The sequence below is a fragment of the Pygocentrus nattereri genome, chromosome 7, assembly GCF_015220715.1.
Source record: "Pygocentrus nattereri isolate fPygNat1 chromosome 7, fPygNat1.pri, whole genome shotgun sequence".
In the NCBI taxonomy this organism is placed as follows: domain Eukaryota; kingdom Metazoa; phylum Chordata; class Actinopteri; order Characiformes; family Serrasalmidae; genus Pygocentrus; species Pygocentrus nattereri.
The window spans coordinates 25140139-25153534 of NC_051217.1; the positions used below are offsets into that span (position 1 = coordinate 25140139).

Here is a 13396-nt window from a genome sequence, read left to right on the forward strand (position 1 = left end):
CTCATCAACTTTATACCTCTGTAGTTACTGCAGCTCTGCACATCAGCCTTGTTCTTAAAAATGGGGACCAATACACTGCTTCTCCACTCATCAGGCATCCTCTCACTCTCCAGGATTTTGTTAACAACCTGGTTTAAAAGTCCACTGCCTTCTCTCCTAAACATCTCCATACCTCCACAGGTATGTCATCTGGACCAACTGCCTTTCCATTCTTCATCCTTTTATAAGCTGCCCTCACTTCCACCTTACTAATTCTCTGCACTTCCTGATCCACTATCTCTCCCCCCGTTGTCCTCCTCTCCCTCTTGTTTTCCTCATTCATTAGTTCTTCAAATTACTCCTTCCATCTACTCATCACTCTCTTTTTTTTTTTTTTTAACCTGTCATGTCTGGCCATTTTTGCAATCGGAATGGTAATCCGAATGTACTGATGTACCAAACATATTTGTTTTCACAAGAAAAAGCTCTATAGGTTACTAAAGCCTATTCTTGTTAAAGTTTTTATTTTATTTGTTTGGCCAGGCCTGACAGGCAATAAAAAAGAGGACAGGAAAGAAAGAGAAGAAGGGAGGAGAGAGAAAAAAAAAAAAATAATAATAATAATAAATCATAATAATGATAATTAAGTATGTAAATAAATAAATAGAAAAAAAAATGATAAAAAAAATAAAAAATAAAAATCACTCATCACTCTCTTTTCACTCACTAGTACATTTCCCTCTCTATCCTTTATCAGCCTAACCCGCTGTACATCCTTTCCGGCTCTATCTCTCTATTTTGCCAAACGATACAAGTCCTTTACTCCTTCTTTACTATCCAGCCTCTCATACAGCTCATCATAGGTCTGAGCCCTTGCCTTTGCCACCATTCTTTTCGCTATGTGACTAGCCTCACAGTACTCCTGCCTACTTCCTTCATCTCTCTGGTTATCCAACTTTTTCTTAGCTGCCTTCTTCTTCTGAATACTCTCCTGGACTTCCTCATTCCACCACAAACTTTCCTTGTCTTCTTTCCTCTGACCAGATGAAACACCCAACACATTTTTGCCAGTTTCTCTCCCCACCTTAGCTGTAGTTTCCCAGTCCTCAGGTAGCTCCTTACTGCCCCCAAGGGCCTGTTGCAATTTTTCCCTGAACTGCCTGCAACCATCCTTCAGCTTCCACCATCTAATCTTTGGCTCTGTCTTCACTCTCTTCCTTTTCTTTGTTTCTAATCTCATTCTACAGACAACCACCCTATGCTGCCTTGCTACACTTTCCCCTGGCACCACTTTACAATCTCCAATCTTCTTTAGGTGGCATCTCCTGCTAAGTATATAATCCACCTGTGTGCACCTCCCTCCACTCTTCTATGTCACCCTGTGTTCTTCCCTCTTCTGAAAATACGTGTTCACCACAGCCATTTCCATTCTCTTTGCAAAATCTACAACCATCTGACCTTCCGCATTTCTCTCTTTCACACCATACATATCCAGCATTTCTTCATCCCCTCTCCGTCACCAACATGTCCATTGAAGTCTGCACCAATCACCAATCTCTCCTCTCTAGGGACACCATCTACCACTTCATCCATCTTACTCCAAAATTCCTCTTTCTCCTCTGACAACCAACCTGTGGTGCATATGAACTGACCACATTCAAAATTACACCATCAGCCTCCAACTTCAGGATCATGAACCTGTCTGACACTCTCTTTACATCCAGAACACTTTTCACAAGCTGTACCTTTAGGATTATCCCTACTCCATTTCTCTTCCTCTCTACACCATGATAGAACAGTTTGAATCCATCTCCAATGTTCCTGGCCTTGCTTCCTTTCCATCTGGTCTCCTGAACACACAGAATATCCACATTTCTTCTCTCCATCATGTCTGCAAGCTCTCTGCCTTTACCAGTCATTGTCTCTATGTTCAGAGTCCCTATTCTAACCTCCACACTCCTTCCTTTCTATCTCTCTCGCTGCCTTCTAACCCGCCTCCTCTCCTCTTTGATGGTCTTCGACCTACAGTAGTCCAATTTCCACCGGCACCCTGCTGTTCAACAGCACCGGAGGCGGTCGTTGTTAACCCGGGCCTCGACCGATCCGGTATGGCAATAATATTTGTGATCCGCATGATAGTTTTGGCACAAGTTTTACACCAGATGCCCTTCCTGATGCAACCCTCACCATTTATCCGGGCTTGGGACCGGCACCAGAAGTACACAAAGTACACCCCTAATGGCTGGTTTGGGATCTGAGCTTTATTTAACTTCCTAATTTATTAGAAAATCTCCTTTTACACAATTCTACATTTAAAAATTAAAACATTTAAGCATAATTTAGTTCTCTAATCATCTCCCTTTATGGCTGAGATTCCTCCCTTCCATGGAACAGTTTGCTGCTAAATGGCACCCAAAGCTGAACTGACTGGGTGCCCTGGATTTTCTCTGAGCTGTATAATGATGATCAGGACTTTGGAGACTGATGACAAGGTTTTTGAAGTTGTTGCTGATGTTGCAGTGGGGTTTTCGTCTGATGCAGAAAAGGAAACAAGCAATATAACAACTGCGTTATTACTATCCAATATCCTGTTGTCCAGTATAAAAGGCCATTACATAAAAAGTAAATTCAGCCAGTAGACTTATTTTATCTTAAAATCTTAAATCTGAAAATTCTCAAACCATGTAGCCCCAACACATCACCCCACCCCTCTCTCTCAACAAGAATCGGGACCCTTCCCCTAGACTGGTAGGGGCGAGGGGTGAAACGGGACGGGGCCTAAATCAGCCTGAAAACGTTCAGCTTTCAGTCCAGTTAGCGTTTATAGACGTTTTTCCTCTATTATAGCAGGATTTTTAAAAATCCTAATCTAACTTTTAGTTTTTAATTTGATTATTTAATATCAGAATTGAGTTTCTAATATTATTTAATATTACTTTTTTACTATTACTTTTTTACTATTGCTTTTAAATCTATTGCACATCATGTTTTAGTCACTTTTAATGTCTGTTCTCGTTGACGTTTCAAGAACTCTGTATTTCTGACAGAATTTTCTCATTTGTAAAGCACTTTGAATGACATGAGTGTTTGAAAGATGCTATATAAACAAACCTTGCTGTGTGTGTGTGTGTGTGTGTGTGTGTGTGTTACAGATGTCCGTGTGTGTGAACTGAGGCCGCAGGTTTGTGGGCCGGGTCAGTGTGTCGATGTGGCCGGTGGGAGACACGCCTGCGTTTGTAATCCTGGATTCATCTTCAACACTCAAGCCGGTCGCTGCCAAGGTGTGAAACTCCATCTATTACACTGCACTATAACTTTCACCTTTTACATTCATGCTTGTAAATTTACAGACTTTTATTTTGAAAGACGTGCTGTTTTCCACATCACTGACGAGGCTGGTGGGCTTCCCACCATATATACAGCTTTGGAATGAAACTCTTCATATATGTGTATATGTATATATATACACTATAGTGGCAATAGTATTAGGACACCGCTCTTAATCATTGAATTCAGGCGTTTCATTCCTCCTCATTGCCACAGGTGTATAAAATCTAGCCCATAGCCATGCAGCACAGCCTTCACACACCTTAGTGAACGAATGGGTCTATAGAGCTCACTGAGTTCCAGTGTGGTGCTGTAATAGATGCCACCATTGTAACAAGTCAGTTTGTGAAATTTCTTCCCTCCCAGGTTTTTCACCATCAACTGTGAGTGGAATTAAAAAAAACGTCAAGTAAAAAGAAAAATGCCTCTGACGCAAAGCTGAGCGTTGGCTGGAGTGGAGTAAAGCGCCACCACTGGACTCTGGAGCAGTGGAACTATATTCTGTGGAGTGACCAATCACACTTCTCTCTCTGTCAGTCTGATGGACGAGTCTGGGTTTGGCGAATGCCAGGAGAACGTTACCTACCTGACTGCACTGTGGCAGCTGTAAAGTTTGGAGGAGGGTTGATGCTATGGGGCTGTTTTTCAGGTGTTGGTCTAGGACTCTTAGTTCCAGTGAAGGGGCTCTTAATGACTCAGCACCGAGACATTTTGGACAATTATAGCTTCCAACTTTGTGGGAACAGTTTGGGGAAGAACCTTTCCTGTTCCAGCCCCAGTGCACAAAGCAGCTCCATAAAGTCAGGCTGGGTGAGTTTGGTGTGGAAGAACTTGACTGACCCTCAGAGTCCTGACCTCAACCCCACTGAACACCTTTGGGATGAACTAGGACGGAGATTGTGAGCCAGACCCAACATCAGTGTCTGACCTCACAAATGCTCTTCTGCATGAGTCGACACAAAATCCCACGGACACTCTACAACATCTTGTAGGAAGCTTCCCAGAAGAGTGGAAGCTGTTGTAGCTGCAAAGGTGGACCAACTCCATATTAATGCCTATGGATTTAGAATGGGATTCATTGAAGCTCCTGTGGGTGTCATGTGTAGGTGTCCCAGTACTTTTGTCCATATAGTTTGTATGTACATTTTGGAATGAAACTCTTTGAAATGCAGATGAGCTCCACTTAAACTGGTGCGAAGCACTGACTGTGCTCCTGAATCGTTGCTGAATACTGACATCCAACCGTTTTCCATTCTTGAGGTTTTACTAGTTCTTCCCATGGACCTTCCAAAGCTCCTGTTGGTCAAAGTTCAGTGAGCAGGTCATGGCCACTCTTTCCCACTAGTCACATTGAGCTGACCATACAGCTCACGATGGAGCCTTTGTTTTCAGTCATCTTTTCATCTGCTGGCCAGCTTATAGCCTGCAGGGTGAGTTGCTCTGACCCCTCAGGTCACGAGAGCCGGGCCTAGAGCTGCTCCTTTGTCTTCTCTTGCACGGTTTTTGTTGTCTTGTGAAAAGATTCGGCACGGTGAATGGTCTAAGATTTAAGACTAGCCCTCCTCCTCAGATGCTCTTTAAAATGAACTCATTATTTTTGACTCAGAATTCTTTCAAACCAATGGAAAAGTTGTGTGGAAAGTATGAACGCATGAAACCGCACCACGTTTGTCTTTGTGAACTGAAGAGAGGTTTTGTTACGATTTTAATTAGTTGAAGTTACTGTTGTGCAGACAGTCTTGATTTGCAGAAAGGAATACACCCTGTAACATGTTTAATTACTGTTTGACATCCAAACGAGTAGAAAAACATCAGATTCAGACACACACTGGAACTTCAGTGTACATGTAATTCATTGTACTGTGAAATTATAATTCTGCACCTGTATAATGTAAAGTGAAGATAAAGCCAAACAATAACTGTAGCTCTGCTTCTCAGAGTTAATGATGTTGGCTAAAGTGAAGTGAAGTAAAGTGAAATTTGTGCTTCTGTGTGTTTTTCAGATATAAATGAGTGCGTGTTGACTCCGAGGCCGTGCTCACTGGGTCAGTGTGACAACACAGTGGGCAGTTTCCGCTGTGTGTGTCCACCAGGCTACCAGAGTAACGCCCAGCAGAACCAGTGCTCAGGTCAGTGTGTTATTATGCAGAGCTGTGACTGCTTCTGCTCAAATGTCACAAATAAAAAAAGCAGTAAAGCCTCTCCAGCCTGTGAGAGGCTTTTTTTTTTCTAAGTACTGTTGGGATGGGATTTGGCAGAGTTGGGATAGCTACTGAAATTTTAGTAGTTATTTTGCCTACTTTTTAGCTACTTTTTGAAACGTTGTGGCTACATTACTTTTTAGATACATTTTGAAAAGTAGTTGCTACTTTAAGAAAAATAGTGGCTACTTTTTTAGCTGCTTTTTGAAAAGTAGTGGCTTTTTTTTAAGCTACTTTCAAAGTGCAATCATAATGTTTGTGAATCTCCACCTGACACACTAAATAAGCCCAACTGACAGTTTGAACAAGACACTTACATTTAATCCTGAGCCAGAAAGAAACATACAAAAAAAGCATAAAAAAAAAAGTGAGTTTAGGAGTAACCAACAATCAACCTGTATGGGGGAGCGAGGAGGCGGACGCACATGCTGAGATAAGCGAGATTTATTATGGGCAAATCCAGGGTCGTGGTCAATACGGTCCAGGTTCATATAGCCGATGTGGACGGAACAGGAAACATGACAAAACCAGAGCGACCAGCAAACAGACTTCAAACAAAGACCAATACAATGATACAATACAGTAATCTGACCAGCGAGTGATAGAGCGCTGGGTCCACAAAATATCAGGATTGTGTTGCTCTAACCAAGGGAGTCCTAATATCATATCGAAGTCAGACTGGTGAAGCACCAGGAAAGATGTGTTCGGAATGTAAAGCACTAGTATGTATTTCTAATGGAGTGGTGACTTGAGATACAGGTCCTTGTCCCACGGGGTCACCATCCAACGCGGTCACCTTCATAGCAGTGCGAAGAGGACTGAGTGGAATTTGGAGTTTCTCAACGATCCGGTTGTGGATAAAATTTCCTTTGGCCCCAGATTCAATCAGCGCTGAAACGACAAGAGACACACGGTGAGAGTATATCTCTACCAATAACCTCATAGATTTGGTAACCAGCCCCTTTGTAAACTCCACGTGCTGTCCCGGGGTTGGTGCCTGGTTTTGCCTTGGATTAGCGCGGCATTCCCTAAGTAGATGGCCGCCTTGACCACAATACAAACAGTGATGGTTCTGGATTGTGCGCTGTTTCTCCTCTCGTGACAAGCGGGCGGAGTCGCATATCATGGGTTCGTGCATCGTCGGGTGCTCTTGGGGAAGGCTCAAATGAGAAAAGCTGCTTCGTGGGCGTTTGGGGTTTTTGGTAGACGTACATGATTGCATCAAGTGTCCCAATTTTATGGCCAGGGAGATTAGCTGATCCAAAGTTAGGTCATCTTTACTTGCTAATTCATGTAAGATCTCTGCGTTCAGTCCTTGTCTAAAGGTTACTAAGAGGGCTGCCTCGTTCCAGCCACTGCTCGCCGCGAGCGTTCAGAACTCTAATGCGTAGTCCACCACGGAACGAGTCCCTTGACGTAGCCGCGAGAGAAGTTCCCGCTAACCTTCCCTTCATATGGATGGTCAAAAACCAGCTTAAACTCCCGGACAAATTGTGCGTACGACAAACCATGTAAACTATTCCAACTAGCGGTAGCCCATTCCAGCGCTTTCTCTGTCAGTCTAGAGATCACAAAAGAAATTTTTGCCTGATCCGAACTGGGAGGTGAATTATCAAAAAACACTGAGCACTGAAGCAAAAAGCCCCTACATTTATCGGGGGCTCCCCCATATTTATCTGGTTTACTAACCGGGAAAAAAGTGGCTGCAGCCTCCGTAGACGCGGGTGGAAGAGCAGATGCGTCCGTCTGATTGGCCAAGTTCATCCCCTGAAATTGGTTGGCCATCTCCTTCACACTGTTAACCAGCTGCGCCAACTGAGCTTGCTGTTCCGCCTGTTGTTGTGCTAAGGAATCCAGGGAGTGTGTGACTCCAGCCAACACCTGCTGATGCCTTCCTAGGAGCTGTCCTTGTTCTGTTAAAGCCTTCTGGAAGGTCTCTGTATCCGCCGTCTGCATAATGGCGAGATATTCTGTTACGAAGTGACAGAAGTCCAGACGCTCGCAGATGTAAGATTCCACTATTTATTTGGTGGACTAACAGCCAAAGATACAAGAGGAGCAAAACACAAGGGGATAGTCAAAGAGCAGTCCAAGAGTCCAAATAACAAATCGACAAAACCAGCAGAGGTACCAAAAGGGATAGGCAACAGACGTAGTCGAAAAACATGATTCTAAATGGTCGAAATCACAGTAAGACAATCAAATAACAAGAAGGAATCCGCTCAGTAAGTTTCTAGGAAAAACAATACCTCGCACTGACTGTTTGTCAGAGCCGAGCTTAAATGCTCAGCTCTAATGAGGTACAGGTGACATTCCTTAAAAGTCTGGGGAGAGTGAGCGCTGATAGGTGCGCGTGCCGGAGTCCAGAGTCACATGATCTCCCAGGGTGTTCTGGGAGTTGGAGTCCGCTCGTCGAGCTGAATGCGTGACACAAACCTGTAATATCCAAAGGCATGATATCCAACAAAAAATTAGGCTAAGTAAAGACAAAGTCAATCATTCTAAAATTAAAAAATACAAAATTCAACAAAAATGACTGAGTACAAACCAAACAATTTAGTGCAAAGTATTGTGAACTGTTGAAATAAAACTCGTCCAATTTAAACATTTCAGCCAGATATTTACAGACAGACATTCAGAGTCTTTTAAAAACCAGTAACACTTTTGCCTTAAAATCCTAATCAGTGACTGTGGCTCTGTTTGGGGTGAGAATTAAGCCAGAATAATCTCTCCACTGCTGCAGAGCTGCTGTGGTTCCACAGCAGTACTAGATTTCTGAAGACTGATGCACAAACTGCTGGCCACCATAGCAACACAGACAACGAAACAGCAAATAGAGAGATTTAAGATGAGCATTGATAATTTGGAGATGGACGGATTTGCAGGTGTAATCACTCCTGCTGTTTTCCTGATACGTTTAATCTACAACAAGTCGTGAAGCTGACGTCGCTTCTCATTCTCCAGATTCTCATTAGAATTGTCCCGTTCAACCTTAAATGGTGCAGCAGGACAGTCTTCAAGACATTTTTCAAGAAACTCGCTGAAATGTATCCTGCCTGAGATGCGAGAAAAGTGGCTATAGCTTAGCTAAAGATTAAAGCAGAGCAAAGTAATTCTGAGTTTTTGTTTATATTTGTTTGCCTGGACTCTCACATCAGCACACACTGAGACATTTGCTGTGCCTCCCAAGATGATTTCATTTTTGTTGAAAGGACAAAACGGCTCTTCTTAACATTTTGGTGGCAACCCCTGAGCTAAGCCTGCTAGTAAGGGGTGATCAGAGCGTGACCATTTGCTCGAACTGGCTCAGTCTGTATCTCAATCTGTATGTCCTCATCTTCAGAGCCTCTCTGCCTCCACAGACACCATAATCCAGAACAATGTGGTCTGACAACATGGCAAGAGTCAGATATCAGTTTAGAGATCAGTGTTTCCTTTCAAATGAGACAAAGATAATGACTATAGCCCAAAATATGTGGGAACAGCATCCCCTTTTATTTTGGGTGTGCCACTACAGGCAAAAATAGGATGACAGTTAAATTCTGAAAAATTGAAGAAGAAAATCGAAGCGTTGTCAGGTTAAAAAGCCTTAGTGATTTTTCAGAAGAAGGCCCAGTTCATTTTTTTATTTGTACCCCTACCCTTTGATTTCGAGTGTCACCTTGACCTTGAACAAGGGGAGATGTTTGAAATCTTCCCTCTGAAATGGGAGCCTCACTTATTAACATCTACTAGTACTGCTCTGTAGGCGACTCTGCTCGTCTACAGTGACAGCAGAGGATGGTAAAGTTCAGCTCCTAAATGCTGGGCTTTAGTTACATTCAGGGATCATACGCCTTCAAAGAGGGGGCAATTATTATTATCACCCACTCCTAATTCTTCAGTGATATGAATGTGTAACAGTAAATTTAGCTACTAGCGATAGTATGAAGAAAAGGACCAAAATACACTGAAATGACATTAAACTAAGATAAAACAGTGGTTATCATAATTTATTAAAGAGAAAACTCTCAAATTTGTGGGTTTCTTTGGTCTGTTGTGCTTCAACTTGATGGTTTTTATTCTTTTCTCATACCTCTCCATTTGGAGGGTCATGTAGCCCAAACACTTCACCTCACCCCTCTATCTCAACAAGAATCGGGACATCCTACCACTGGACATGAAAACAGAGGGGCAGGGCTGAGTGGTAGGGGTGAGGGGTGAAATGGGACTGGACCTTGCTGTGCACCACAAACCGCATGTCAATCTTGTGTATCACCGTTTGATCGATTTCTCAGATATCGACGAGTGCCGTCAGAACCCTTGCACCAACGGCCACTGTGAGAACACACCGGGCAGCTTCAGGTGCGTGTGCAGGACAGGATACCGGCTACAGGACAACACCTGCACAGGTAATAATACAGCACTCAGTTATTCACACCTGTGACATTGTTATAAATAAATAAACCTGATGTGGCTTTAATTCTTTTTACCAAACTGAGAAAATCTGGCTTTAGTTCCAGAGCACCAATGAGCTTCTTACCACCTCCACTCTGCCTGCAACTGTTCTGCATGATTTTTACTATTATTACATTATTTTCATTGTTTTATTGTGTTTTATATTTATGAATATATATGCATATGTTTACTCATTTTATTACATTTTTCCCTGTTTATTTATTTGCTTATTTATTCGTATTCTTATTCTTGTTTCAATTCTGATTTTGTTATTATTTTAGTCATTTTGATTAATTTTACTTTCCTTTTTTGATCTTGTCCTCCTTTTATGTCTTCTTTTGATTTTATTTACTTTAACATTTTAGGTGTTTAATATTTTCTACAGTTTTTTTATCTATTCTCTTATTAATGTTTCTTTTTTTATACTTGACTCCTGATTGGAGTTGGTTTTATTGTTTTTACTATTTGAGGGGGTCTTACACATTCTCCCTTTTTCCTGCATCATCATCATCATCATCATCATCACTTTTATTTATATAGCGCCTTTCCCTGCTCAAGGATGCTTTACAATCAAAGAACATCAGCACATTAAATGACAACACATTAAACAAAAGGACACTAAAGGTTATGAGTCAAGTATAAACAGAACAACGATAGCCCAGTGAAAACAAGTCTTTAACAAAGATTTGAATGAAGACGGAGAGGTTGCATCCCGAATAGACTATGGGAGAGTATTCCATAACATGGAAGCTATTACACTAAATAATCGACCATCAATAGAAGCCAGTTTAAATCTAGGAACATGAAGGAGGCCTAGATTTTGCAAGTTCAAAGTACGGGATGGGACATATAGATGAAGAAGCTCTGTCAAGTATTGAGGAGGCAGACTGTGCAGAACTTTATATGTTATAAGGAGAACTTTGTACTGAATACGGAATGTAATGGGCAGCCAGTGAAGACTATGGAGGACAGGTGTTTTGTGGTCATTCTTCTTTGAAAAGGTGACGATCCCAGCAGTGGCATTTTGACTGTAAATTAGTGAGTGTTTTAACAGGGAGGCCAGAAAAGAGAACATTGCAGGCATCCAATCGTGACATCACTAATGAATGCACAAGCTTTTCTACATCGGCTTGGCTGAGAAACGGTCGGAGGAGAGAAATATCGTAAAGATGGGAAGATGCTGTCTTAACAATAGAATTGATGTGGATGTCGAAAGAGAGTATAGGGTCAAAGATAACTCTGAGTTTGCAGACATGGGGACATTGCAGACATTTGTTGGCATTCAGTTTTAAAAACTTCAAACTCATCTATGACGTTATGCCATGGATACAGTCAGATAGAGCAGGTGGTGGTGTAGCAGGTGTAGAAGACGTATTATTTGCCCAAGTGGCAGCATGTAAGTAGTGAAGAGCAATGGACCTAAACCTGAGTCCTGTGGAACACCCCCAGCAACACTGTAAATGAGAGTCACCCTCAATGTTTAAATAAAGCTTAAATAAAGGTTGATTGATTGAATATCATAAGTCATTAAAAACCAACTGAACATTTATATTAAATGACATGACCATTTATATTAAAAACATTCTGAAACGTCAGGTGTCCCCAAACATCTGACTGATCATTTATTTGTGTAATATTTCTCACTCCTGCTGTGACAGAGTTGGCCTGTGTTTTTCAGATGTTGATGAGTGTGATGACCCACTCCGCTGCCCTGGTCAGGAGTGTGTGAACTCTCAGGGCTCATATAAGTGTGTCCCCTGCAGACCCGGCTTTGGATTGCTCAACGGACAGTGCTCAGGTAATAATGCACCACTCTGGTTCGCTCATTCAGTCAATCTTTTATTCATTCAGCCTTTATTCAAACCCAGAAATAGCATTTGTTCATCAGAGTTGATCACTGTAATGGTCTTCCTACTGGAGAAAACAGTCATTCCTAGAACCCGTACAGAGCGCAGCAGCACGGATCCTCACAGCACTGACACAGAGAGCTCATATCACCCCATTACACTGTACTGACCGACTGGATCTGTTAGATAGAGTTTAAAGCTCTGCTGCTGGTCTTTAAAGCTCTAAATGACATTAAAGCTCCTGAATGTGTGTCTGTTTATGATCTCAGATCTGCAGATTCTGACCTTCAAACAGCTTCAGTAAAACACAGAAACGTGGAGAGGCTCTTTCAGTTCTTCTGCTTCTAAACTGTGGAGCTCAGTTCAGCTTTTTTTAAACAGTCGAGCTCAGAGCTCACTTTAAATGAACATCTGAAAACTCCACTCTTTAACTCTGAGCTTCAGTAAAACTCTATGTCTCTTTAACTCTGAGCTTCAGTAAAACTCTATGCCTCTTTAACTCTGAGCATCAGTAAAACTCTCCATCTCTTTAACTTGGAGCTTCAGTAAAACTCTCCATCTCTTTAACTCCGAGCTTTAGTAAAACTCTACGCCTCTTTAACTCCGAGCTTCGGTGAAACTCTACGTCTCTTTAACTTGGAGGTTCAGTAAAACTCTACGTCTCTAACTCAGAGCTTCAGTAAAACTCTACGTCTCTTTAACTTGGAGCTTTGGTAAAACTCTCCGTCTCTTTAACTCAGAGCTTCGGTAAAACTCTCTGCTTCTTTTACTTGGAGCTTCAGTAAAACTCTACGTCTCTTTAACTCAGAGCAGCATGTTCTGATCAACTACTAATGCAAAAGATACACAAAACATCAACATCTGGGATTTCAGCAGTTTAGTGAACATCACTTGCTAGAAGATCATTCAGAAAGACCCACTCTGTAAAACGTAGATACGTTCTCCATCAAGGGTCTTTTTAAGTATGTATAGCACCAAAAGGGTTTTTTGTGCTATATAGAACCATTTTCAAAAAGGTGCTATATTGAACCATATACAATGCATTGTCCATTATTATGAAGAACACTTTCACGATGAAAAGAACTCTTTAACCATGCAAAGGGTTCCTTGAGTGTTCTTGGAACTATATAGAACCATTTTCTTTACTAAAGAAGCCTTGAAGAACATCTTTTTAAGTATGTATAGCACCGAAAAGGGTTCCGCTGTTGTTACAACCTTGACATCATAACAATAGCAGAACCTTTTTGGTGCTATATAGAACTATTTTAAAAAGGTGCTATATGGAACCATATACAACGCATTCTCCATCAATCTGAAGAACGCTTTCACGATGCAAAGAACCCTTTAACCAGGCAAAGGGTTCTTTGAGTGTTTATGGGCACAGTTTTCTTTATTAAAGAACCCTTGGAGAACCACCATTTAAGAGTGTGTAGCATCAAAAAAGTTTGTTGAAATTAGATAAATCAGAGATGTTTTCAGTTTGGTCTGGTAGGGTCAGTAATGACCTATATATATATTAATATAACCACATACTTCTCTTAAATAAGAGACAAACATTATTTCATTTATTTCAGAGATTTAAGTACCTTACAGGCATCCTATAGC

General features: G+C 41.6%; 1 protein-coding gene across 6 annotated transcripts in view; it reads left to right on the top strand.

The window, feature by feature from the left end:
• LOC108410553 (latent-transforming growth factor beta-binding protein 4) overlaps positions 1-13396 on the top strand; it is a 157428-nt gene that overhangs the window by 97513 nt on the left and 46519 nt on the right. For 5 of the 6 annotated variants that reach the window (XM_017681689.2, XM_017681690.2, XM_017681691.2 and 2 more), the window contains 4 exons: positions 3132-3260; positions 5310-5435; positions 9785-9898; positions 11623-11742. In XM_017681689.2, the coding sequence (XP_017537178.1) occupies positions 3132-3260; positions 5310-5435; positions 9785-9898; positions 11623-11742 (489 nt within the window). The remainder of the gene's footprint in view (positions 1-3131; positions 3261-5309; positions 5436-9784; positions 9899-11622; positions 11743-13396) is intronic. The other variant, XM_037539950.1, reaches the window with a different exon arrangement.